Raw genomic sequence first — 26,266 nt, 5'->3', positions numbered from 1 at the left:
ATAAATAAATAAATAAATAAATAAATAAATAAATAAATAAAATGTTTGTAAAAAAAATAAAAGAAAAAAGAATGCAGCAGGGACAGCTTCCCATTCCTAGCAGGGGCTCTAGACAAAGACCCCTCCCAAAAATCCAAAGCATTGAGCCTATTTGGTCCTGGATCTGCGTTCCTCCCCCCCTCCAACTGTCCCTGTTCCTTCTCTCCCCAAGCTGGAGGGAGGGAGGCCTTTTTTGCAGCTGGTGTCACCACCGCCCTTGAGGACATTCTCCACCCCCAGCCCCAGGGAGTGGGCCTGGAGGGCTCCCCAGGAGAGCAGTGTGGGTTAGAGACCCATTCACAGTGCAGCGCCTGGGGGGCAGGGTAGGAGCGGGAGTCTGGTGTCTGTTCCGCCTGCTGCCCCCACTGGGGCCCTCCCACTTCCTACTTTGTAAGTGTGGTGGCAGCCTCCAGGGCCCTGGTCTGATTCATATCTCGGATCTCTGTCTGTCTCCCGGTGATTTCCCTCACCTCTCCATCAGGTTCATCCTGGACCCTGGCTCACCAAACCTAGGTTGTGAATGCTCTTGCTCCTGCTCCCCACCCTGCCCAGGGGGATCAGAAAGGGGACATATTTCTGATCCCTGTTCAGTGACCTGCCCTCAGCCCCGGCCCAGCCTCATGGTGAGAGGAACAGCTCATTCATGCCTGTTTCCGAGGAGGAGGGGACTGCCCTGGGCCGCTGGGGGGGCACAGGGGAGCTGAGAGTTCCCTGCCCCTGACCAAAGAGGGCAGGGCATCCTGTTGGGGCTTGCGGTTGGTCCCTGATGTGACAAGTGCCTCGCTTGTCCGATATTCAGGGGGCCATGTGAGGCTCCCACACACGGTCACCCAGGCCCGAACCCAGAGACACATATACCCTCTAAACCTTCTCCGAGCATGGGATCTGCCAGGGATCCTGGTCAGTCAGGGCACAGAAGGAAAGGAGCCAACTCCATCTGTCCATCTGTTTGCTTCAACTTAATCAATCATAGGACGCTGCTCTCCTGGCTGCCCCTCTGCCATCCTCCGCAGACTCTCTCTGGACTCCTCAGTTGTACAGAAAGCCTGGGGCTTCCAAGAGAACTGTCCGTCAAGTTGGCTAACTCCCAGATGCCTTGTTGTCCCCACCACTAGCGTCGTGTGGGGGTATAGATGCCTCCACTCTCAGTCTAGGGAACAGTTCCTCTGTGTTGGCACCGTTGATGTTTTGGGCCTAATGATTCTTTGCTCTGAGCTTTGTAGGATGTTAACGGCATCTCTGATGTCCAAGCACTAGATGCCGGGGACCCCCCACCCAGTTGTGACAACCAAAATTGCCTCTCCCAACGTTGCCAAGTGTCCTCTCTGGGGGCAAAACTGCATCTGGCCGAGAACTGCTGACGTAGGCTAATCCCACACTGTCTTTGCAATGACTCCTCCAAGTCAATCCCAGATCATTAGACACAGTAGAGAATTTCTAGTTCTAACGCACTGCTCACCCCTCCCCTTCACGACTCCTCACGATCAAGGTCATGCAGATCATGACGTCAGTTGGCATTCAGATCTTCCTATAGAGACCATCCCTGGCCTGTCTTTTCATCTTTAGCTACCATTTATTTTCCCCTCCACTCTTGTTGAGGTCTAGCCCATGAAGGTATCCCACTGTTTCCACCCAGGGTCTTCATCCTTGTAGTCATCTCAAGATCACAGGGGTGAGGGGTGGTGGAAGAAGAACTATCCCAGAGGGCTCTCCCCCTTTTGGTTTTTTTTTTTTTAAGATTTTATTTATTAATTTGGGAGGGAGAGAGAGAGAGAGAAAGAGAGCAGAAGCAGGGAGAGAGACAGAGAGAGAGGGAGAAGCAAGACTCCCCACTGAGCAGAGAGCCAAACATGGGGCTCGATCCCAGCACCCTGGGATCATGACCTGAGCAGAAGACAGATATTTTATCATCTGAGCCACCTAGGCACCTGCCCCTGTTGGGTTCTGTTCATGAATTCTGAGTCTACTCACTGCCTGGCTCAGGATAGGGAGGTTCAGCTCTGGAAAATGCAGGCCCTGAGCCCTCTGACCTCACAAAGCACAGTCCTGGACTCTGTCATCCACATGGCCCCTTCACCTTGCAGGTGGGATGGCGGACAACAAAGATTGGGGGGGGGTGTCTTGTCCCTCCTCCTAATCCGCTTTTATCCTTAAAGCTCCATCATTATCACCACCACCACCACCACCTCTGTGATCATATTTATTACGTACTTACATGCCAGGCTCTGTGCTAAGCACTTCATCTGCATTGCCCCATTTAACTTTTACAGTGACCCCATGACACCTCATGGTACCATTGTTTTCCTGATTTTATAGGTGAGCAAATGAGGTTTCAGAAAAGGTAAGATACTAGCTTAAGATCAGCAGCTCCATTTGCAGGCTTTCCATCATCATCATTTTCTAATGATTTGGGGCCAGAGGCAGCAGGAATCCCTCCCCAGGCCCTTCCAAGAGAGTTCAGCACCACCACCACCCCACTCACTCCTCCTGGGGCAGGCTGCTTCCAGGTTGCCTGAGACCCAGACCCTTTTGTTCCTTCCCCTCCCCTCCCCCTTGAAATGGCTGCTTTCTGGAGCTGTTCAAAGAAGACGATAGTGCGAAAGAGGGCCAGGAGCCTAGCATCTCACTGGGCCTAATTTCTGGACAATGGAGACCAGAGAAATGACCTTCTAGAGGTCAGGACAAAGGGCAGGGAGGGGTGGCAGGGCCCAGCTGTGCCTCCTCTTTCCTCCCCTCAGTCAATCCCTGTAGCAGCATCATCGATCCACCTTCCCAGCAAGCTTCCCCCCCCATCCCCCACCCCACCCCGGGCTGCCCAAGTGTCCAGACTTGGTTTGGGGCCCCACCTCCGCTGGCACTGACAAGGAGACTTGGGAAGCCAGACTACACTACAGGGAGGGAAGTCAGAAGGGACTCGCTCTCTACTTGACAGGCCACAGGGGAGCAAAATCCTTCCGGGGACCTTGGAGGGGTCTCCCAACGGGGGTGGGGGGGTGGGGGAGGTGCAAGGCCAGGACCACCCGGTTTGGAGCTGGGAGGGACCCAGCAGATTAGAGACCTGGGTAAAGCATTGGCGCAGGCCTGTAATTACCCCGGAGGGGCAGGGAAGACACCCACCATGGAATGCTGGAGGAAGGGCGGCAGCAGCAAGGGGCTCTCCCGGTGCCAGCCATCACCGGGGAAGAGAAAGCAGAGCCCTTTTAGGAGTCTCCTTGGGGCCCTCCTCGCGCTCCCTCGAGCTCTCCCGGGCGCATTTGGTTTGCAGTGGGATTGGGAGAGGGTTTCGCTTTGCACCCAGCGCCGGAGCCCCCGGGGCCCAGGGTGGGATCGGGGGCTCCCGGGCCGGCTCCCCGCGGCTCCCCCCAGTCCTGGCGGCGGGTGAGTCACCCGAGCGCTCCCTACATAGCCTCCCGGCGCTGTGGCGCGTACCAACGCGCGGCCGCAGGGGGAGGCGGCGGGCCCGGCGGCCTCGGGGAGCCCCGGCGCGCCCCCCCCCGCCGCGGCCGCAGGGGAGGCGGCGCGAGCTCCGGGGCCCGCGCTGGCGGGCGGGGCGCGCGGGGCGGGGCGGGCGGGCGGGGCGGCCCGGGCCGGACGGCGGCGGGGGCGGCCCTCCCCGCGTCCGCACTTGGTACGCGCCGGCGGGGAGGCCAGGCCCAGCCCCGGCGGTACAATAGGGCTGGGCCGCGGCCGCGACGGGGCCGGCGCCGGGCAGGGAGCGCGATCGCCGCCGAGGCCGAGGCCGAGCACAGCGGGCGGCCGGCCTCTCCGCGCCGCCCTTCCCGGGGCGCCCCGGCCTCCGAGAGTTGCCCGCCGGGCGGGGCCGGCCGTGATGCGCCGCGGGACCCGCGTCCTGGCCGCCGGCCGCCGCCGCCGCCGCCGCTGAGCCCCCGCCCCGCGCGCCGCAGCCATGGAGAGCGGCCCACCTGCGGAGCCGCGTGCCGGCGCACCCCCAGGTATGCGGGAGCCGGCGCGGCGCGGCGGGGAGGGGCGGGCGCGGGGCGCGGGGCTCGGGCGCCGGGCCGGGGCGGGGACCCCCCCGCCGCGCCCGCGCCCGCGCCCGCGCCCGCTGACCGCTTGCAAGTTTAAAAATAAAGGCTGCAGCGGCCGCGGCTCCGGCCCCCGACGCATCCCCTGACAGCTGCCCCTCCCCCACGGCCGGCGCCCGGCGGGCTCCCCGCACCCCCGCCCGCGCGCCCCCTTTCCGCTCCGCCCCAGGCCCCGGGAGCCCCTCGGGTTGAGCCGGGCCGTCTCCGCGCCCCTCCCCAGCGCGGGGGGCAGCGGCGACCCCAGCCTGCACGCGCAAGTGGGGGGCCCCGAGCCCTGGAGCCTGAGCCCCGGCGCCCCCCACGCCCCGGCCGCGACCTCGCCCCCACCGCGGCTCCCCAGCTGCCGCGCCAAGGGCCTGTTGCGGCGGCGGGCCGGCCCGGAGGGGAGGGGAGGGAGGGGAGGGCAGGGCAGGGCAGGGCAGGGCAGGGGGAGGTCTCTAGCGGCGGCTGCCAAGGAACCCGCCGGATAAAGACGAGGGGGAGGGGGAGGCGGCATTGTTCGGGGCGAGGGCGGGAGCCGGGGAGCGGGGAGCTGGGGAGTGGGCCGCCGCCTCCGCAGCCCGGCCTGCCCCACACCCCCCCCCCCAGCCCTATTTGGGGAGGAAGGGGCCAGAAGCAAACGTGCGTATCCGGCCACGCTCCCCCGCAGCCTCTCCAGGCCCGAGACCCCGACACCCCGCAGAATGAGGTGCAGGCTCAAGGCCGCGCTCCCAGGACCTGCCACATCATTCTCGGGCCTGAAGCTTGGGATGCCTACCGCCGCCCCCCTACACACGCTCCAGGCCCCAGACCAACAGAGCTCCCCTCCCCTCCCCTCACCCCACCAACCACCAGTGCCCAGCACTTCTGCAAATCCCATTCGGATCTGGGAGCAGCTGATGAGGGGGTGGGGACAGGTTTCTGGTTGGGCCTGCTGTTGGAGGGAGGGATTTCTCTTTCCCTTTCTTCCTGGAAGGGACGGAAGAACATGATTGCTGAGGACCCAAGTTCTGTTCCCACTGACTCAGGGGGGAGGCGGCCCCAACCTCGCAGCTCCATAGAGTCCCAGAGCCTAATCCCTGCCGCCTCCCTGACCCCTGCGGCGTGGGCTCAGCACGAAACAGTGTCTGTGGGTGCGGAGAGCCCAAGACAAGGTGGAGCCGCTTGGCTGTGGGTGGGCTCCTCCCCATGCCAGCGTAGGCACTTCCTGGGGACCCGTGGCTGTGGGAGCTGAAGTTCGCAGGTGGTGGGTGGTGGGGAGCTTCAGACTGTCGTGGGTGGGGAAGTTTGTAGGCTGTACTGGAGCACTGGCACTGGGGTCAGGTCAGTCTGGACTCCGCGGAGCCTGAGAGGGGACACCCAGGGAGTGCTAGACTGGGTCCATTTCATCTGCTTATTGGCCCTCTGCGTCTGTGGGGCACATGCACTGGCACATGCATCAGGGCCTGAATGGGCCCAAGTGAGTGTCTGGTTTATAATTAAGGCCCTCGGGTGGGATGCCTGACTGCACGTGAGGGCATGGGTGCCTGCTTGGCTGTATTGAGGGGCCCGAGGGGATGACTACCTCCAGGGTCCTGGGTTGGGAAGACTCTTCTATACATAGGGCCCAGATGAAGTTACATGAGAGCCTAGATCAGGCTGGTGGCTGATGCCTACACAGAGCGAAGGGGAATGGGACAGGGGCTTCCTACAAGCCAAGGGCTTCCGGGGACTAAAGGTGGTGCCCACTACACGTATCCTGTCGAGTTTGAGGTGTGGGGCTGAGACACCCAGTGCGCATGGCACGATCCCTGCCATGCTTGAGTCCCCTTTGCACCGTGAGCATTTCCAGGAGGCAACATGGAGTGGGGGACAGGTGTGGACTGGAGCAAGTGACTTCCTCCTCCAGCCACAGTTTATGCCCCTGGAAAATGGAGGTTGTGTTATTGAACCCCGTAGGGTTAATGTGAGGGTTAGAGATGATACCTAAAGGAACCTGGCACACAGATGCCCGCAATACAGTGTCATTACCATTATTGTGGTTAGGCTCATCAGAACTGGTGCCAACAGGGAGGTACAAAATATGGGGGAGGTGAGGACAGGAGTTGGGAGCCAGCTTGCTTAAGAATGTAGACTCTGGAATCAAACATAACCTACTACTGTGTGACCTTAGGTAAGTTGCTTAACCTGAGTCTTAAATTTTCCCACCTATAAAATGAGAATAATGCTAGCGATGATCTCATGGAGATATTGGGATCATGAAATTAGATGAACACATGAAAGGCTTAGCCTAGGCCCAGGCACAGAGTCTGTGGTCAATAAACTCTATTTGGGTTTTTTTTTGTTGTTGTTACTGTTTTTAATTCCTTTGGAGGCCTGAGTAGGAGGTGTGACTAATTAGGATTTCAGGAGGTAAATAGGGGACAGAGGGCCAGGGGAGGGGAGTTCTGGACACAAGTGAACCGAGGTGTGTCTGAGGAATGGAGGGGACCCTGTGCTTGAGGTGGGGCTGCGGAGGTGAGTGCACATAGTCATCCAGCACCCCATACTGATGCCTGCCATGTGCCAGCTCAGTGCTGGTATGCAGATGGCAAAGAAGTTAATCAGACGGAGTCACTCCCCTCTGAGCACTCCTGGCCGGATGAGGGAAGCAGAGGTGTTCAGGGTAGGGAAACCCTACAGGCATAATGGGCTCTGCTTGTGGAAGGCTTCACAGAGGAGGAGGCGTTTGAAGTGAACCTAAAAGGATGACTAGAAGTTGGCAAGACTGGCACAATGGGGTATGTCTCTACATACAGCAGCCAGCCCCTCTGGTGCCCCCCACTGACAGCTCTGTCCCTCCTTGGGCCCGTGGGCCCAGTAATGAGCCTCTAATGAGCTCCTAATGTGCAGTCATGCATATGCAAACGAGGAGGAAGGGGCACCAGGCCAGTTTACTCCCCCTGCCCTTCAGGATGGCATCAGCTGTTGGTGGGGCAGGGCTGAGGGAGGGGGAATGAGCTGAAAACAGGGCCCAGGACCAGAGTGTTGGCACTTGAGGGGGGCCAGGGCAGGTCTCAGGCCTAACCAAGGCTGGATGTTAGGCCACGAGCAGCAGGGAGCTGCGTCCCAGGGTCCCCACTGGGCCCTGGGACGAGTGAGGGAGCCAAGGAGCCAGGGCCCAGATAATGCAGCTTTGTTGGCTGTGGTAGTACCGCCTGGCACCCCGGGCACAGGCTTCAGCGTCTCCTCCACCACCTCTCAGCTGCAGCTCTGCCCCGAGGGGAGCAGAGAGCATGGTAGGGGGTAGAGAGCATGGTGCTGCTGCCTCCATCAGCACTCCTCACTTGTAAGAGGAGATGTGGCCTCTCACCAGGGATGAGTCTAACTTATCTCCCACTCCTATTTATCAAGGGCCTTCTCCGTGCAGGCATGATGCTTAGCAGGTCATGTGCATGGTCTCATCTGGTTCTCAAAACAGTCCCTGAGTAGGGCCTAATATCATCCTCATTTTAGAGATGAGGATCAGAGAGGGAAGGCCTTGGCCTGAAGTCACGCAGCCAGGAATTGGCAGATGTAGGATTTGAACCCAGGTTCATCTGACTCTAAAGCCTCTGCACCAAACCACTCTGAGCCAGCCGGTGGTAAAGTCTGATCTGCTTCCCTTCTTCTCTACGTAGCTTGGTCTTAGGGACCCCGTGATCCTTCTCTAGCAGGCAGCAGAGTGCGGGTCCCTTGTGCATCTTGTCGGGTTGGAGTCTGAGTGGGTCAAACCAGAAGGAGGCCCTGGCCCCAGGCGGTGGTGACAGTCCGAGCATCCTGGGCCTAGTGTGGGGCTGAGGGAGGACCCGTGGTGGGGCCTGGGCTGCGGGATGGGGTCATTTCCTGCCGCCTAAAATAACAGGAAGTGGGTGCTCCTGATTGGAGGCTGGGAACAATGGCCACCAACCCAGCCGGGAGCTCCTTCAGATGTGCAGTGAGTCCTTGTCCCGGCTTATGGCCCGTGGAGGCGCGGCCTGGCCGCTAGGGGCCTGTGGCCCAGGTCCTTAGGGGGCCCAAGCCCCTGCCCCCTCCCAGGTCACTGCCTCTCAGAGCCCGCTGGCTCCCCTTGGGCCGGGAAGTGCTGCCCCCTAAGGGTCGCCTGTGTCCCAGCCCGGGGCCCATCCCTCCCCCTCGGTCTCCATCCTCCTGGCGGGGAAGCCCACGAGGCCACCCTCTTTGGGTGACAGCACAGGGACAGATTGGCAGGCTGCCGCAGGCCCAAACCCCGGCGTCGCTGCTCGTGGCTGTGCCACTTAAGCAAATGTCTCAATCTCTCTGAATCTGTGTCTTCAAACGGGGTGACAACGTCTGCCTCCTGGGGCTGGGGTGAATGTGACAGGGGCTGATGGCTCTGCAGTGTGGAGCTGGGCCTGACGGCGCACTGGCTGTGCCGCATGAACTGGACTTTCCTGGGCCCAGGGGAAGGGGTGCCCGCGGGGCCTCCTGGAGGAGGCTGTACAACCCACTGGGGACTTCTCCGGGGGGGGGGGGCGCTGAGGCTTCACCCGCACCTGCAGCAGGTGCCTGTGCGTGTGCGTATGGAGTTCCAAACCCCACGAGGTCTGACTTCTGTGTATATAGGAGAGAGGGAGGGAGGGAGGGAGGGAGAGAGGGAGGAAAGATGTGCCTGGCCTCTCACCGTCCTTCAGGCTCTGCCCGCACCGTCCGGGTCCCTCTGTCCGCGGTGTGCACCTGTGCACCGTCCCGTGTCCCTGCCCCCCCTCGGCCCCGTCGTCTTCACTTGCCGGGCCCAGCGCCGACCCCCGACGAGCTGCTCTGAGAGCCCGAGGGCTCATCTCCGTCCTGTTTCCTCTCCCGTGCCTCGGCCTCTGCTTCCTCAGGCTGCCCACCCCGGGGTGCTGTCTGTGCGCCCCCCTCCTCTGGCTCTCCCCGGTCCTCCTTGGCTCGGTCCCCCTGGAGGAGGGCCGCTCACCACCCCCCCACCAGCCCCTGCCCAGGTGCCTCACTTCCTGCCTCCTGGTGGCCAGCCTGGGCAGGAGCCTGCCTTTCCTGCATTCCTGCCCTCTGAGCTCAGTGCCTGCCTGCCCCACCTGCGCCCTTCACCATCTTGGGGGACGCCTCCCTGAGGGAGCCACCAAGTCACTTCCTTCTTTAGGGAACAGGCGGGAGCCTCGAGGAGGGGTGATGGGACGCCTACCAGAAACAGTGTGACATAAGGCTCTTGTCATCAGATAGCCTTGGGTTCAAATCCTACCTCTGATGCTGACTTAACATGTCTGAGTAAGTCTTCCCACTTGTGAAACACGGGCCATCCATAGAGCTTTCCTTTTAGGGCTGTCCTAATGAGATGAGATGAGCAAGAGTGCCGGGCGTATGGGTAGGTCTTTAATAAGTTACCTTGTTTCCTTCCCTGCGTTTAGCAGCTGACAGAGAGGCGCAGGGGTATGAACAGGACCTTTAGGGTTAGGGAGGTCAGGCTTCGGGGTTTGACGATGTGTTGGTATGTGGTTCCCCTGGGGCCTCCCACCCGGTCCTGCATTTAGCCACCCGCGTGTTCCTTAAACAGACCCAGCACTCCCACTCTGTGCCGGCAGGTCCTGTATAAGCCCCGGGGCTGTGATGAGAAGTGAGACCCAGTCTCCTCTGTCCCTGAGCTCTCATGCTGGCAGGGACACGGGCCAGAGGCAAACAGAAAAGCCAGACTGTGTTATCAGTGTCGTGAGAGGACTGTTTGGGCCAGCAGCAGTTGTTGGTATGGAAGGGGGGGGGACCAGAGGAAGGGACTGCCAGCACCCAGAGGGTGGAGCTGGGGAGTGAGCACCCTGAGACATGTGACAGGTCCTCATGGGGGACTTGGCCCGGATCTTCCCGCAGACCCCCAGGTACAGTCCCTGGGAGGCTCCTGAGAAGAAGACAAGCCTCACTGCCCCTGCGATCCGCTTCTGCAGCCTTTGCCCAGGGAATGCTTTTGGTGCCAAGAAAGAAATACAAACTATCCGTCTCTTATCCAGTTCTTAGCAAATACTTCTGGTCCATATCAGCAAAATAAAACAAAACAGCGGTTAAAACCTCACCATTTGGCACAGACCGAAAATAAAAGGCAGCGGCCTAAGGATCACGTTCGATGAGTGAAAACAGGAATAGTCTGAAATCGGTCTAACCATAGCAGATCGGTGACTAACCACGTAGTTGATTTGGCCTACTGCAGATCGTTCTGGGCTGCGCGGTCCCAGTGGCGTTTCATCAGCGTTGGCATACTTCTGAGGAAAATATTTGTCTTTAGGGTCAACAGTCCACCAGGTCAAAGGAAGAGCTCCAAATGTCCTGTTTGCTTCTCGAGAAGTCTCTCTCATTGACCCGCTGGAGTCAAACATTCGTTATTATTTTTAACTTCCATCTGAGCACCTTTGCCCAGGAAAGCTGCCCAAATCCGATTGAAATGGAGTTGTGTTGCTTCCCTTCAAGTATTTATCCCTTTCATAAATTACATGGATTTACTCTTCATTAGATTAAGAAAAAATCTCCTCTCTGCACTGCTATAGGCAAGGGTGGCTTTCTACTAGTGCAGGACTTTATTCTCATTCAACAGCATCTCATGACTGTCTCTGCATACCTGGCACTGCGGTAGCAGCTGGTGACGTGATGGTGAGCAAAACAGGCCTGGCCCAGCCCTCATAGGGCTTCGTCTGGGCTAAGGGGAGGCTCAACAAAGAGAAGCACACGAGGAGGTTGAAGATTGAGACAGTCACGGTGTTCCAAGTAAGAGGCACACGAAGCCATGACTGTGTGTAATGAAGGAATTTATACTTTAAAAAAATATATTTTATTTATTTATTCATGAGAGACACAGAGAGAAAGAATGAGACACAGGCAGAGGGAGAAGCAGGCTCCATGCAGGGAGCCCGACGGGAGACTCGATCCCAGGACTCCAGGATCACACCCTGGGCCCAAGGTGGGTGCTCAACTGTTGAGCCGCCCAGGAATCCTGAAAGAATCTATCCTGATCAAAGAAGCCAGGGAAGGCTTCCCTGGGGAAAATGATGTCCGAGTGAAGATCTGAAGGCCAAATGGGGCTTAACCAAGACAGGAGTAGAAAGAACATGTGCAAAAGCCCCGTGGCAGGAGGGAATGTGAGTGGTTATCGGAATTCAAAGGTCAGTGCAGAAATCAAGTGGGGGGCGTGGAGAGGAGACTCAAGAGGTGCAGGAGATGGGGACGGGGACTTCAGACTATGCCAGACTTGTTAGACTTCAAGAATTTTGTTTTTAGAGCAATGAGAAGCCAATGAGAGCTTTCAAGAGCACCAGGATCAGATCTGCACCTGCAAACACTTACTCTGGCTGCTGCATGGGGATCGAAGCAGGAAGGGGTGCAGGGAAAGCAGTGGGGAGACTTTGTAGTCATCCAGGCAGGAGAGATGCTGCTGTGATATCAGCCAAGGCGGAGCTCGTTGACTTACTCATTCGGCAGATAGTGGTGGAGCACCTATGTGCTGCCTGTTGGCCTCAGAACAGCTCACAGAACAGACACACGTGTGCCCCGCAGAGACCATCTCCTAGAGGTGGGAGGCAGTGTCAAAACAGTGTTCACAAAATAGAATTGGGAAGAAAACATACACCTGGAAAGGGGAGGGAGACTTCCACTGCAGTTTGTAATTTTGAATAGAGTCAGGGAAGGCGTAAGTGAGAGGTGACATTTGGAGTAAGGACCTCGAGGAGGTAATGGGGGCGGAGGAGTCTGGCAGAAGGGACCTGGAAGGCGCCTAGAAGAGACTGAGCAGATGGGGGTTGGCGGGGGGAAGATGAGGCCCAAGAGATGATGGTCTGAAGGCAGCAGGGGCAACGGTGGTGGGGGTCCTGAAGGTCCTCAGGGCTTTGGTTTTTCCTTCCCAAGAGATGGGGCTTCTTCAGAGGGTTTTGTCAAGAGAGTGACTGGATCTCTCTCTCTCTTTTTTTTTTTAAGATTTTATTTATTTATTCATGAGAGACAGAGAGAGGCAGAGAGAGAAACAGGCTCCTTGCAGGGATCCTGATGTGGGACTTGATCCTAGGACTCCAGGACCATCCCCTGGGCCAAAGGCAGGCACTAAACCGCTGAGCCATCCAGGGATCCCCGATCTAACTTATTTTTAAATAGAATCACTCAGCTGCTGCATTGAGAAAAGATGAAAAGGAAACAAAAAATGGCAGCTGGCAGTCTTTTTTTTTAAGATTTTATTTTTTGGGGCACCTGGGTGATGCCTTTGGTGCTCCTCAAAAAAGATTTTTTTAAGATTTTATTTATTTATTCATAAGAAACACAGGCAAAGACACAGAGGGAGAAGCCGGCTCCTTGAAGGGAGCCCGATATGGGACTCCATCCCCTGACCCGGGGTCACGCCCTGAGCCAAAGGCAGATGCCCAACTGCTGAGCCACCCAGGCATCCCCAAGATTTTATTTTCTAAGTAGCCTCTTCACCCCATGTGTGGCTCGAACTCACAACCCCGAGATCAAGAGCACGCTCCACCGACTGAGCCAGCCAGGTCAGGTGCCCCAGCAAGGAGTCTTTCTAAGGGATGAGAGTGGCTGAACCAAGAGGACAGAAGTGGAGATGGTAAGAAGTGATTAGATTCAGAATGTACTTTGCACATGGAGCTAAAAAGATTTACTGAGAGATTAGATGTGGGATGTGAGATAAGAAAAGATTCTAAAACAACTCCCAAGTTTTTTGGCCCGAGAAACCGGGAGTTGGGGATTGGCGTTGACTGAGATGGGGAAAAACTGGGGGAGGAGCGGGGTTCGGGGAGAAGATTAGGAGCCCCGCTTGGGTGGTGTTCAATTTGGGGTGTCTGTAGGACATGCAGGGGTGTCAAATAGGGAGTTGCATGAGCGAAACTGGAACTCAAGGGAGAGGTCTGGGCTGGAGATACAAGCTCGGTTGTCATCAGCAGAGCAATGGTATTTAGAGCCATGAGTCTAGATGAGGTCACCAAGGGAGTGCATGCAGACAGGAGAGATGAGGTCCTCCCCTGAGCCTGGGGCACCCGGCGCTAAGAGGTTGGGCAATTAGAGAGGGATCAGCAAAGAAGCCTGAGCAGTCACAGGCAGCAAGGTAGAGGGAGCACCAGGAGAAATGTGTCGTCTCCACAGCCAAGAGCAAAAGTGTTTGGGGAGCATCTGAGGATCAACCGTGTCAAATGCAGCCCCTGGCTTAGGGCGACGAGGACGGAGAGACAGTGGCTGAGTGTGCCATGTCCATTGGTGACCTTGAGAAGAGCAGTGTCATGGAGCAGCGGGGGTGAGAGCCTGACCAAAGTGGGCTCTTAGAGCAGAGATCCGGAGAAGCAAACAGATTCCCCTGGGCCGGCGCCGCCTCCTGAGCCCCTGCCAGGTGTCAGAGAGATGTACCTACTCGCCCCTGGTGCTAACCACCCGGGAAGGAAACTGAAGCTCACGCAGGCTCAGGGCTGGCCCAAGGTCCCAGATCAGAGCTGCGGTTTCCCCCTCGGGCCTGTCTGATCTGAGGCCTAGAGCCTTCCAGGCCTGATCCCTCCTCCTCCTCCCAAGCTGCACACGCAGCTAGCTGGGACCTACTTGGAGATTCGCTGTCTTGCCCGATGGGTGTGATTTACCTAGGTGCAGACAAACAGCCGCCTACCAGTTTTCCTTGCAACACCCGCAGCACGCACAGGTGCTAGGAGGACGACAATAAACAGGCCTCGCCCTCAGCCTTCGAGCTTGGTGCGCACACACCTAAGCTTTTTGGCCCCAGACAGTCCAGGTTCAAATCCTGCCTCTGCCACATGTTAGTTCTATGCCCCTGGGCAAATCACCTAGTGGGGTGAGCTTTGACTGTCTCATCTGTATAGTGGGGATCAGAATCTCTGCCTCCCAGAGCTCATATGAGGGTGCAGGATGAGGACACAAAGGCCTAGCTCCATTCCAGGTATACAGTAAACACTCACTAAAGGATTGCTGCTGCTTATGTTGCCCACTGGAGGTGGGACAGAGTTTGCAGGTGTCTGGGAAGTAGACCGGTAGTGGCCAGGCAGCCTTCTGTGGCCGGTGTGGGGAAAGCAGGGTGGGCTACTGGCTGACTTGGACGGGCCTCGGGGAGACAGGGCCTCAGCCGGGGCTCTTGCCTGGAGCCCAGGAAGCTGCAAGGGAGGGAATGAGGGAAAAACCGTGAGCCTCAGATTTCATTGCATAACACATATTACTTCATACTGCCTTAAACAGAGGCAGGAAGCTGCAACTGGGAAGAGCACGGGCTCTGGTGACAGGTGCTGGGTTCAAGTCCAGGCTCCTTCAGTTACCAGCTGAGTGACCTCAAATTGCTCTTCTTTTCCCATCTTGAAAAAAAGCTGTTTATTAAGTTACTTATTTATTTAAAAGATTCTGTATATTTATTTGGGGGCGGGGAGAGAGTGCAGGGGAGAGAGTGCAAAGGGGAGGTGGGGGCAGAGAGGGAGAAGCAGGCTCCCTGCTGAGCAGGGACCCTGACGTGGGGCTCGATTCCAGGACCCCAGGATCATGACCTGAGCCGAAAGCAGACACTGGACTGACCGAGCCACCCAGGCGTCCCTAAAAAGGATATTTGTAGTGCCTCCTTCATAATTCTTGTCAGTGGGGGTGAAGACAAATATTGTGAAATGCTTTGAATATAGGAAGCTCTTGAGGAACCTATAACCGTTAAGGGCTGTTGTCATCACTAGAATCACAATCGTGTGAGATGGGTACTGTCCCTCTCCCATGGCAGGGGGCTGTGGCACAGAGACAGTCTATAAGCAGCCCAGGTCACACAGGTAACGGGGAAGCCTGAATTCACATTCAGATAGTTTGCCTTCAGAGTCCATATTCAGCCCCAGGACACCTGTCTCCCCAAAAAAGGTGTGCAGAGTCCCAAGCCTGGCTCCTTGGACTGTCTTCTCCCTACACACACGCTGTCACCCACAGGGCTGGGGACTTTGCCACCTCCTGGGGGGGGGCAGATATCCCACAGGAGGGGACTTGGTCTGGCAGAGGCATCCCGTGAAAGTGAAAAATGCTTCCTTAGAGTCACCTTGCTGTGATCCTGGTCCTGCTCCCTAAACCTGGGTGCAGTGGCAGCATCCCCATCGTCCCGGTGGCACCCAGTAGCAGCAGACGGGACCAGGACTCAACATGCAGGGCTTTAGAGGACCCGTGGGCGGGGGAGTGTTGTGCGCTGGCACGCGAATCCTGCCAGTACTTCTCTGACACCCCCACCAGCTTGGGCTCATCATCCCCATTTTACAGACGGGAAAACTGAGACTTAAAAAAAAAAAGGTTGAGTGGCTTCACCATGGGGAGGCGCGTTCTGGGGAGGCGTGCCCTCTATGCCCCACGTCGGGGTGGTAAAATCAGAACTGGACCTTCATCCAGTTGACGCCAAAGCCTGGCTTTCGGCTCCCCACACATGTGCCACGTGTGTGCATAGACAGTGCCATGCCCAGCCGTGTGGTCTCCTTACTTGGCACTTTGCTGTCTTCTACAGAGATCTCGAAATATGATTTTTTTTAAGATTTTATTTGTTCACGAGAGACCCCGAGAGAGGCAGAGACACAGGCAGAGGGAGAAGCAGGCTCCCTGCGGGGAGCCCGATGGGGGACTCGATCCCAGGACCCTGGGGTCACGGCCTGAGCTGAAGGCAGAGGCTCAACTGCTGAGCCACCTGGGCACCCCGTGAAATATTATTGTCTTAATAGAAGAAATCTGTGGGTGTTTGGGAAAGGAAGAAGGATCACAGAGTGAAAGCCACTGGCTGCCCACCCCACCGGGGAGTTAGCAGCACGGCGTCGCTGGGCCCGTGCTCGTGTCCTTCCTCCCGGCCAGTCCCCCGTGCCCAGCATTGGCTGCCTCTGTGTCCCGGGCCTTGAGCTGGGCACTGTGACCCGGTGTCGAGCAGAAAGGCTGGGGGAGGCAGGCATGGAAACCAGCCATTACCGCTCACTGGGGCACTCATCAGTGCTGCCAACAGCCCACGGTTTCTAATACACCCTGCTCCCTTCTGCCCCTTTGCAGATGCTCTTCTTCTTCTTCTTCTTCTTTTTTTAAGATTTTATTTATTTATTCATGAGTGACACAGAGAGAGAGAGAGAGAGAGGCAGAGACACAGGCAAAGGGAGAAGCAGGGAACCTGACGTGGGACTCGATCCCGGGTCTCCAGGGTCATGCCCTGGGCGGGAGGCAGGCTCTAAACCCCTGAGCCCCCCAGGGATCCCCGATGCTCTCCTTTTTTTCCCAGAACCCCATCCTCCTCTGCTCTGTCAACTCCAGCTCCCCCTCTGGCTCCCAGCTTGGTTACTTCTTTTTTATTTTATTTTATTTATGATAGTCACACAGAGAGAGAGAGAGAGAGAGAGACAGAGGCAGAGACACAGGCAGAGGGAGAAGCAGGCTCCATGCACCGGGAGCCCGATATGGGATTCAATCCCGGTCTCCAGGATCGTGCCCTGGGCCAAAGGCAGGCGCTAAACCGCTGCGCCACCCAGGGATCCCCAGCTTGGTTACTTCTCCAGAAAGCCCCCCAAACGTGGGCTGACCACCTCCGCTGTGTTACCCCCAGACGTAGGACCCATCCTATGCTGTGGCTGCCTAGCTGTTTGTCTGTCCACCTGCCAGAAGGTAGGCTCCACAGACGCAGGGACCGTGGCTGTTTTCTCACCGTGGTATCATTAGTCTCTGGAACAGAGCCCAGCACACAGGAGCTCAGTACCCACGCTGTGTGGATGAAGGGATGGGTCAGCGGGATGAGGGACAGAGCGTGTTGAACTGACAACATGGGTACGCTCTCTGACTCTGTCTCCTCTCTTGTGTTGCTTTTCCAGCGGTGGCAGCCAGGACCCCCCCAGAGCCCAGACCTTCTCCAGAAGGGGACCCCTCCCCGCCGCCGCCACCACAACCTCCGATGTCAGCCCTGGTCCCTGACACTCCCCCAGACACCCCTCCAGCCATGAAGAATGCCTCTAGTTCTAAGCAGCTCCGGCTGGAACCAGAGAGCCCCCCAAGGCCCGTTGGGCCTGGATCAGCCTCCCAGCAGGAAGAGTCCCCTTTCTCAGAAGGGAAGATCAGGGGACCCACCCCACCAGCCACAGGCCCACGGGACGCCAGGCCTCCCCGAAGGAGCAGCCAACCAGCCCCGACAGCGATGCAAGCGTCCGACAGCCCTCCCACCAAGCAAGGTACATATGATGTTCCTAGGCCTGGGCCACACTCCTTGGTTCAGCCTTCCAGCCCTGGATGATGCCACCAGAGGGAGTCTCCTGGTGCCCAGGAGGAGATGGGAAGAGGGATGGGGATGAGGCCTGGGGGAGGGCCCTGAGGCTGACTCCCTTTTCAAGGGGGGGAGCCTCCGACCTAAGTCTGTTCTCATTCCCTTGACTTAAGATGTAAAGAAAGCAGGAGAGAGACACAAGCTGGCAAAGGAGCGGCGAGAAGAACGAGCCAAGTACCTGGGTGAGTGCTGGGCACGCGTCATCAGCCCCCCCACTCTCACCATCAGTCCTTCATCCACAGCACTCGCACTTCTGAACGCTTAATTATGAGCCCTGTGCTGGGAGCTGTACACACATCATCTCATTGAATTCTCTCGCTCCCCTTCTGAGGACGGGGACACAAGGGCTCAGAGAGATGGAATCACCTTCCTAAGCCACACACAGCCAGTGGACTACCTGAGGTCAGACCCAGGAGCCTCAGCTCACCCTCAGTCCCATGCTCTTAACCACAGCACGTGAAAATCTGCTCCAAAGTCAGACAGGGCTCTGGCCCCGAAGAACCCATTTCTCCTTTAGCACCCAGAGGCCATGAGAGGCCTGGGGGGGAGAAACAGACCTTCCATCAGGGAAAGGCTCCTCCTGAGGCCTGACCCTGTCTGCTGGAAGCCCTAAGGTTTGAGGCAGGGAGTCTGGTAGCCCAGGCACCGCCCCCCCATCAGCACCCCCATCACCACCACCAAGCAGGCAGAGGAAAGACCACCCTGAAGCCAGGATCACAGGGAAGGCCACCTCCTCCGGGGAGATGCGCTGCTGGGGAGCCGCTCACACCCCCCGGGGCTTCTTCCCACAGCGGCCAAGAAAGCTGTGTGGCTGGAGAAGGAGGAGAAGGCCAAGGCGCTGCGGGAGAAGCAGCTGCAGGAGCGCCGGCGGCGGCTGGAGGAGCAGAGGCTTAAGGCCGAGCAGCGCCGGGCGGCCCTGGAGGAGCGGCAGCGGCAGAAGCTGGAGAAGAACAAGGTGTGCGCCTCCCCGTTTCTAACTCGGGGCGCACAGGTCTGCGGACCGGTGCACGCACACACGTAGACCCCGGCTCCATGGGTGCGCACGTCTGGGTCCACACCGCTGTGGCATCTACCCGGCAATATGTGCTCTCACACCTGCAGTTGCATCCGAGTGGGCAACGTGGGCATCTGTGCTGCTGCAGACACGCCTGGTGCTGTGCGTGCAGGGGGCGGGCACCTGTAACCGTGCGCTGTCAGTATGCGGATCTGGGTGTGTGTCTGGGTGTATGCGGGTCTGTGTGAGTGTGCTGAGCCCCGGCTTGAGCCCTGGGGAGGAAAGGGAGGAAAAAGTGGCCTGGCCCAGCAGGGGGGTGGGGGTGGGGTGCTTAGGCTGCAAGGAAAACCTAGTCCCAAGGTCAGGACCCTCAGGGCCAGGGGGACAGGCCCCGCTGGAGCCCCAGGCAGGGAAGGGAAAGTCCCACCCCATCCTCAGAGGAACAGCTCAGACATCCAGGAAATGACTCAAGAACAGTGCAAAGCTCCCCCAAGAACAAGCTGGTCTTTAATCATAGCGGGGATCCAGTAACCTTGGTTACCTGCAGTGAGTCAGGGACAGCTTCTTGGGTGGGGCGGCATTGTCACAGGAGAGAAAAGGGCCCCTTCTCTCAGGTATGGTCGCAGGTATGGTGAGTGATTCTGAGCCCAGACCTCTCCCCCAGGAGCGCTATGAAGCCGCCATCCAGCGGTCAGTGAAGAAGACGTGGGCTGAAATCCGGCAGCAGCGCTGGTCCTGGGCAGGAGCCCTGCACCATGGCTCCCCCAGACGTAAGACCAGTGAGTGGGCAGGAGGGCCTGGTGGGCGGGTGGGCGAGGCTGGGGCCCAGGGAGTGGCGCGGGGCGGGGGCAGCTTCATGCCAGGAGCTGCCAGCAGGTGTATGCCTGGCTTTGTGCGACCTGTGTCTTCTGGAACGGGCTCGTAAACCAAGCTGTCCCTTCCCAAGGGCTTCTGCTGTCAATCAAGTCAGAGGTGAATCCTCTTCATTTGGTTTGCTCTTCAAACCTCTGTCGTTTTATTTTAAAGTTTTTATTTATTTATTCATGAGAGACCCAGAGAGAGAGGCAGAGACACAGGCAGAGGGAGAAGCAGGCTCCATGCGGGGAGCCCGATGCGGGACTCGATCCTGGGACTCCAGGATCACGCCCTGGGCCGAAGGCAGGTGCCAAACCTCTGGCCACCCAGGTGTCCCACCTCTGTCATTTTAAATTAGGCTGACCTGTCCCTGTTGTGACTACTGGTTGAGGACACAGTAAAGAATGCTTTAATGCCCCGCAGACACTGGGTACTTAAGAAAACTGTCACCCCCTTGCGTCCGTGTCTGGGGAGGCGGATTTGTGTCTCTGAGTTTTGTTCATGTAGGGCCATCAGGATTTGAGTGTGATTCTTGGCCGGCGTGCATGCACCATTGTGTGTGGATGTCTTTCTGTGATGGCAAAGCTCAGTATTTCCGGCTGTGCTCCTTCTGGTGTGTGTGCTCGTGGACCCGTGCGCTGTGCGTCTTACTCTGTGCGTGTTTGCCTCCGTGCGGGCTCCCAAGTCAGAACGGGGCTAGCATCCCGGCTCTGGCACTTGTGGTGTGACCTCTAACATCTCGATGTCACTCTCTTCATCTGTAAAATGGGGATAACTATGCTACTTGCCTCCAAGGTTGTAGGTAGATGTTTGGGAGGATCAAGTGAGGTAACATGTGTGTAGTGCCCAGCACGGTGCCTGGTACATGGTAAGCATCCAACGAACGTTAGCTGTTACGAGTATCACAATGAAGTTGCCTCGATGTGCTTGTGCCTGTGTGCATCTGGGTCTGGCACATAAGCTGTCAGTGTTTGTTTCTGTGTCTGCGCATGTCTGCACACACGTGTGCATGTGGAAGTGTACCTTTTACTCCCTGTGCCCGTGCCTGCATGTCTTTGCCTTCGTGTGCCCCTAGGAACGTGTGGATCTGTGTGAGTGACTATGGCTGTGGGTTCTTCTGTTTAGGAATGTCTCTCTGCATTCGTCCCAGGACGTGGATGTCATAGCCATAGCACCTTGGTGGGGCAGTGCCAGCAAGTGCCAACCCTGGGTGGCTGGGGGGGTGGGCGGGGAGGGGTTGCAGCACCCAGCCCCAGGGAATGGCTTCCTGGCCAGGAAGGTGAACGTTTCTCTAGTTCTGCTCCATCCCATTCCTCTGTTCTTGCTCCATCAGCTCCCCCAATCCAGGCTGTCTCGGGTCACCTCCCCCCCCCCCCCCCCCCCGCCCCAGAGCCAAGATGGCCTCCTCCTCCTCTTCCTAGCCTGCCCACTCCTCCCTCTCCCGCCCTGCCCTCGGAGCATCCTGAATGGAAGGCCTCAGTGCCCCCCCTGGCTTCTGTCCGGCCCGGCCCTAATGCCGTGTCTTTTCCCCTCCAGGTGGGAGCAGGTGCTCCGTGTCGGCAGTAAACCTGCCTAAACACGTGGACTCTATAATCAACAAGCGGCTCTCAAAGTCCTCTGCCACGCTCTGGAACTCCCCCAGTAGAAGTAAGAGAAGGCCCAGCCCTCCTCCCTCCAGAGCCCCTTGTGGCCCCACTCCCCCAAGCCTCCTCCAGAGCTCAGCAAGAGCCCCAGGCAGGTCCCAGGAGCCTCTCCTATACCAGGTCTCCATCCCCACTCTCCCCACCCAGCGCTCTGTGCCCCTCAGAGGAGCCGGCGGGGCGGCGTATGGGTCTGGACCCTGAGGACAGAGGGGTTCCCTGCAGGGGAAGAGAACAGAGACAAAGGGCAGTGTCCCAGCAGACAGAAAGGAAGCCTGGCTGGGGCCTCAACAGCAGGTGGAGGTGGGGGTGGGAGTGGGGTCAGGGGTAGGGGTGGAGAGTGGGACAGGCAGGCAGCCTCATCAACCACAGTCAGCTGGCTTCGGCCAGCCTGAGGCAGGGCCTCGTCCCTGAGTCCTGGACTAGCCTGGGTGCTGTGTGTGCAGAGGGGGGCCCTTATTCCGGCACCACCCTGGGGGGCCCGAACACCCCCACCCTCTGTGCCTTCAGAGCCCTGGCCGGGGCCTTCGCTGGCTCCAGAGTTGCGGCCAACCGGCGTGGCACGGCCCCTGTGCTCCCACTGTGCCCTGGTGCTCACATGTGAAGGGGCCGTGGTAGGAGTTATTTATAAGTTTCTCCAGCTTTTATTTGGTTGTTCTGTTGCCTAGCAACCAAATCAGCTGCTGTACCAACTCCACCTGACTGAGGCTTAAAAATAACCCAGCAGCTGAGGGGACAGAGCAGGGTGGCGCAGGCCTGCCAGGCCCCCTCGCAGCCTGTGTCTGGCATGGGACACCCTCAGTCAGGAGCACAGGGACCCTCCTTGTCCCCAGCCATGGGGTCGTGCCTCCCCAGGCCAGCCCTCTGGCAGCAAAGGGACCAGGGCTCTGTGCTGGGATGCAGAGCGGACTGGGGCTGTCACCTAGGGAACGTGGCAGAGGGGGCCCTGCGGCCTTGCGGGGCATTGCCCTGGGAAGTGTCTCCTTGCCTGCATCTCAGGGAAGGTCAGGCCCCCGGGCAGACCAAGGCGGCCCCGGCTGATGGGGTAAGGGTCCTGGGGACGCCTCTCGGGGCTTGGTGCACACGGAACCCGGCTGTCCCCCCAGGCTCCTGCCTGTTGGCCGCGGCCTCCCGCTCTAACCTGCTTGTGGCCTTGTCCCCCTAGATCGCAGCCTGCAGCTGAGCGCGTGGGAGAGCAGCATCGTGGACCGGCTGATGACACCCACCCTCTCCTTCCTGGCACGGAGTCGTAGTGCGGTCACGCTGCCCCGCAACGGCCGGGACCAGGGTAGGGGCAGCGGCCCTGGGAGAGCCCCCACGCAGGGTGGGACGGGGCCAGCCTTGCTCGTGGGCCACACCCCGACCGCACTCATCCCTCTGCAGCCATGCCCGTGTGCCCGCGCTCGGCCTCCGCCAGCCCCCTGACGCCGAGCAGCGCCCCCCGAAGCGCGCACCGCTGTGGCCCCGCCGTGGAGCGTGGGGAGCGCCGCAAGCCCAGCGCAGGGGGCAGCCCCGCCGTGGCCCGCCGCCGGCCCGAGGCCTCCCCGGTGAGTGGGTGCGCAGCTGGGGCAGGGGGCTGCGGGGCACACAGCCCATAACCTCCGCGCCCGCTCTCCTTCCCGCCCTGCCAGGTGCAGAAAAAGGAGAAAAAGGACAAGGAGCGGGAAAATGAGAAGGAGAAGAGTGCCCTGGCCCGGGAGCGCAGCCTCAAGAAGCGCCAGTCACTGCCCGCCTCTCCACGCCCGCGCCTGTCTGTGGGCAACGCCGCCGAGCTCAGGTGGGTCCCCAGGGTCCCCAGGCCGCTCGTTCATGGGTCCGTCCATCCAGTCACCAGTACCTGTTGGGCACCCGCCCCTAGAATGAAAGTGAAAGTTCCTAGAGGACAGATATTTTTTTTCTGAGTGTTTTGACGGCCGAAGTACCCTACCTAGTATGTAGATCAGTGCCTGTCGTCTGGGAAGCGCCCACCAAATACCTGCTGAAAGAATGAAGGGACCTAAGTTCTTGCTCTTACTACTCTTACCAACTCTTGGTGAGACAGACATCAATTAAAGACTCCTAAATGACATGTGATTCCAAGCTGGGCTTTGTGCTCTAAAAGGAAATAGAGCCTACAAGGTGGGGGGTGCCGAGCTAGGCCGCGGGGAGGGGGATACTCTCCCGAAGGAATGACACGCTCAGATGCTGTGGTCCAAGCCCAACTTTTCCTTTTCTCTCAGTCCCAAAGCCAAGGCCCGGCCATCCTCTCCCTCCACGTCCTGGCACAGGCCTGCTTCTCCCTGCTCCAGCCCAGGGCCTGGCCACGCTCTACCCCCCAAACCGCCATCTCCTCGGGGCACCACTGCGTCACCCAAGGGGCGGGTGCGGAGGAAGGATGAGGCCAAGGAGAGCCTCAGTGCCCCAGGCACGGTGGACAAGAACCAGAGCAAGAGCAAGAGCAGCGAGGAGAAGGAGCCAGCAGCCCCGGCCTCGCCAGCACCCTCGCCCGTGCCCTCGCCCACGCCTGCTCAGCCCCAGAAGGAGCAGCCCACAGCCATCCCCGCAGGTGGGCAGGGCCAGAGAAGCCAACTTGGCCTGGGTGGGGGGAGCTTTGGGCCTAGAAGTGCCTGGGGACCCGGGGTGGGGAGCCAGGAAGGAGGCCGCCCGGCAGGCCCAGTGGTCGACAGAGGCGCGGGCGGGTCACCCCGAGGTCCCGGAGCGCGAGGGCCTGATCGTGGAGGTGGCGCTGACTCCTGGGCATGGGTCCCCCACAGACACTGCGGTCCTGACCTCACCCCCAGCCCCTGCGCCCCCCACGACTCCCAGCAAGCCCATGGCGGGCACCACCGACCGAGAGGAGGCCACTCGGCTCCTGGCCGAGAAGCGGCGCCAAGCCCGGGAGCAGCGCGAGCGCGAGGAGCAGGAGCGGAGGCTGCAAGCAGAGCGGGACAAGTGAGCGCCCGGGGCGAGGAGGCCGGGGACAGCCGCGAGGGGAGCGCGCCCGAGCCCCCAGCAAGTGTCCTGTGCCCGTGTCCCCCAGGCGCTTGCGAGAGGAGCAGCTGGCACGGGAGGCCGAGGCTCGGGCTGAGAGGGAGGCAGAGGCCCGGCGGCGAGAGGAGCAGGAGGCCCGCGAGAAGGCGCAGGCGGAGCAGGAGGAGCAGGAGCGGCTGCAGAAGCAGGTGCCCCCCAGGGGGCTGAGGGGGCAGGTGGGGGGGCGCCTCCTGGTGGAGGGCTGGGGGCGCATCGCTGGGGGGTACCTCCTGGTGGAGGGCTGGGGGTCCGGCCGCCCCGAGCTCTCTGGGGTTGCTCCGAGCTCATGGGGGTCTCGGGCAGAAAGAAGAGGCCGAAGCTCGGTCCCGGGAGGAAGCGGAGAGGCAGCGCCTGGAGCGGGAAAAGCACTTCCAGCGGGAGGAGCAGGAGCGGCAGGAGCGCAAAAAGGTGTGCAGGGCGGTGCTACGTGGGTGTGGGTGAGGCTGTGCCTGGCCTGGGGCTCATCCGCCGCGGGTATGGGGGGCGCGAGGGGGTGAGGGGGGTGGCTGGGCCCTGCCTGGGGCTGGAGAAGGGCAGGCAGGACGGAGGTGGGGGGCGTCCTGGCTCCTGGCCCTGAAAGGACTGGTGGGGCGGGAAGGGCCCTGGAGGTCGGGCGGGCGGGAGGTTCAGAACTGGGTCAGGCTGGGGGCCTAACTGACAGGCCCCCCAACAGCGCCTGGAGGAGATCATGAAGAGGACTCGCAAGTCAGAGGCTGCTGAAACCAAGGTCGGGATTCCTCAAAGGCGGTTCTGTCGGCAGCGGGGGGTGGGGGGTGAAGGAAAGGGGGGGGCCTGGGAGAGAGGAGGAGGCCGCATCCCAATGGGGTGGGGCGCAGGTAGTCCTGGAGTCTGACGACTCTTCCAATTCAAAGCAGAAGCTGGACAGAAAGGAGACAACGAAAGCCAACAACTTCGGCCCAGGTGAAGGCCCTGCTCCCCTCGTCTCTGTCCCCTTTGCCGCCTGCCCTCAGACTCCCTCCTCTCCCCAGCCCCTAACTGATGGCCCTTCCTTTCGGGTGACAGATCCTGTGAAAGCCAGGGAGGTTCGGCCCTCGGGGCTACAGAAGGAGGCAGTGCAGAAAGAGGACCTGGCCGCCCAGGAGCCTCAGTGGAGGTACCAGCCACCGATGCCGGGGCCTTGAGCAGGGAGGCAGGACACGAGCTGTGGGCTGGGGTGCCGGGTGGCCCTGGGCTGGGAGGGGCCTGAGTCTTGGCCCTGCATCCACAGCCTGCCCAGCAAGGAGCCGCCAGGGTCCCTGGTGAATGGCCTGCAGCCTCTCCCTGCACACCAGGAGAATGGCTTCTCCCCTAAGGGGCCCTCTGGGGACAAGAGTCTGGGCCGAACGCCAGAGGCACTCCTGCCCTTCGCAGAGGCAGAGGCCTTCCTCAAGAAAGCTGTGGTGCAACCCCCACAGGTCACAGGTAGGAGTCCCCAAGTCCCGGACCCACAGTCCTCCCTCCCAGCAACCTTCCCCGACCCCACAGCCCTGCCCTTTCTCCCAGCTGTGCCGGAGCCCCTGTCGCGCTCTGCCCTGAAGACCCCCAGACACCAGGGCTTGGAGGTGTCATTTGCCTTGACCGTTCCCCTCCTGCTTCTCCCCTCCAGAAGTCCTTTAAGGAGTGGCCTTGGATCCAGGCGCAGCTATGAGGGCTCCTCTGCATCATCCACCAGGATGCCTGGAAGAAAAAGAGACGGATCGAAGCCGGAAGTGGCCTGGGCCCCCGGGGGTGGGTCCTCTTGTTATTTTTACTCTGCACCTTATAGACTGACGTCTCTTGGGCCGGAGCCAGCCCCCGCCCCTCAGTGCATTCGTGTGCTCACACGCGCGGCCACCCCGCTCCCCACACACACATACACTCACAGCCTCTCTGGCCTCCTCCCTCGGGGGGGGGGGCGCCTGTAGTATCTGCCTTGGTTTGGTGGGGTACAGTGGATGTGAATACTGTAAATAGCTCGTGCTCAGACCCCTCTGCGTGGAGGGGGCGGGTGCAGGAGGCAGACCCTCCCGAGACTCCCTGGGGTGATCTTCCTCTCTCTATTTAACTGTAACTGAGGGGGCACCCAGGTCCAGGGGTGGGGGGCACCTTGGGCCACAGGAGACTGGTTGCTTTCGGGGTACCCACGCCCCCTGCCCTCGCCTAGAATCAGTGTTACTGCGTCTGATCAAATGTCTCCAGAAATAAAGTGAGGATAACTCTGCCGGTCCGGTCCGGTGTATCCTTGGGGCCGGTGGTGGGCGGGGGCAGGTGGCCCCTGCATCCTAAGGCCTTTGGGAGCCTACCCCAACCCAGTGCGAGTCCTAGGCTCCCGCTGTGGTCTCCACCTCGTCATGAATTCATTGACTTCACAAGTCTGCTGGCAGCCAGTGGGCTACAGAAGCAGGGAAAGACTCCGTCTCCGTTCTCGGGGACTTCACAGTGGAGCGGACGGGTGTCCGAGACACCGAGTGGCTTCCTCAACATCCATCCC

At 59.6% G+C, this 26,266-nt stretch overlaps 1 protein-coding gene across 2 annotated transcripts; it reads left to right on the top strand.

Annotated features, from left to right (window-relative positions):
- The first annotated feature begins 3,711 nt into the window (after positions 1–3,711).
- Positions 3,712–25,996, top strand: MAP7D1 (MAP7 domain containing 1). 2 transcript variants are annotated; one of them, XM_055341799.1, is made up of 18 exons: positions 3,712–3,992; positions 16,853–17,206; positions 17,412–17,480; positions 18,090–18,253; positions 18,957–19,062; positions 20,684–20,794; positions 21,953–22,075; positions 22,171–22,334; positions 22,419–22,564; positions 23,007–23,332; positions 23,541–23,718; positions 23,807–23,945; positions 24,100–24,204; positions 24,470–24,523; positions 24,672–24,717; positions 24,820–24,910; positions 25,025–25,218; positions 25,403–25,996. In XM_055341799.1, the coding sequence occupies exons 1-18, from the start codon at positions 3,947–3,949 to the stop codon at positions 25,411–25,413; spliced, it is 2,427 nt and encodes an 808-aa protein (XP_055197774.1). In that variant the 5' UTR covers positions 3,712–3,946; the 3' UTR covers positions 25,414–25,996. The 2 variants fall into 2 exon arrangements, with proteins under 2 accessions (XP_055197774.1, XP_055197773.1); XM_055341798.1 differs by having other exon boundaries at positions 3,713–3,992; positions 18,957–19,071.
- Positions 25,997–26,266: the final 270 nt, after the last annotated feature.

The sequence above is a fragment of the Nyctereutes procyonoides genome, unplaced genomic scaffold (assembly GCF_905146905.1).
Source record: "Nyctereutes procyonoides isolate TBG_1078 unplaced genomic scaffold, NYPRO_anot_genome, whole genome shotgun sequence".
NCBI lineage: Eukaryota > Metazoa > Chordata > Mammalia > Carnivora > Canidae > Nyctereutes > Nyctereutes procyonoides.
The sequence above is the reverse complement of the archived record's forward strand: the minus strand, read 5'-3'. Positions and strand labels throughout refer to the sequence as shown.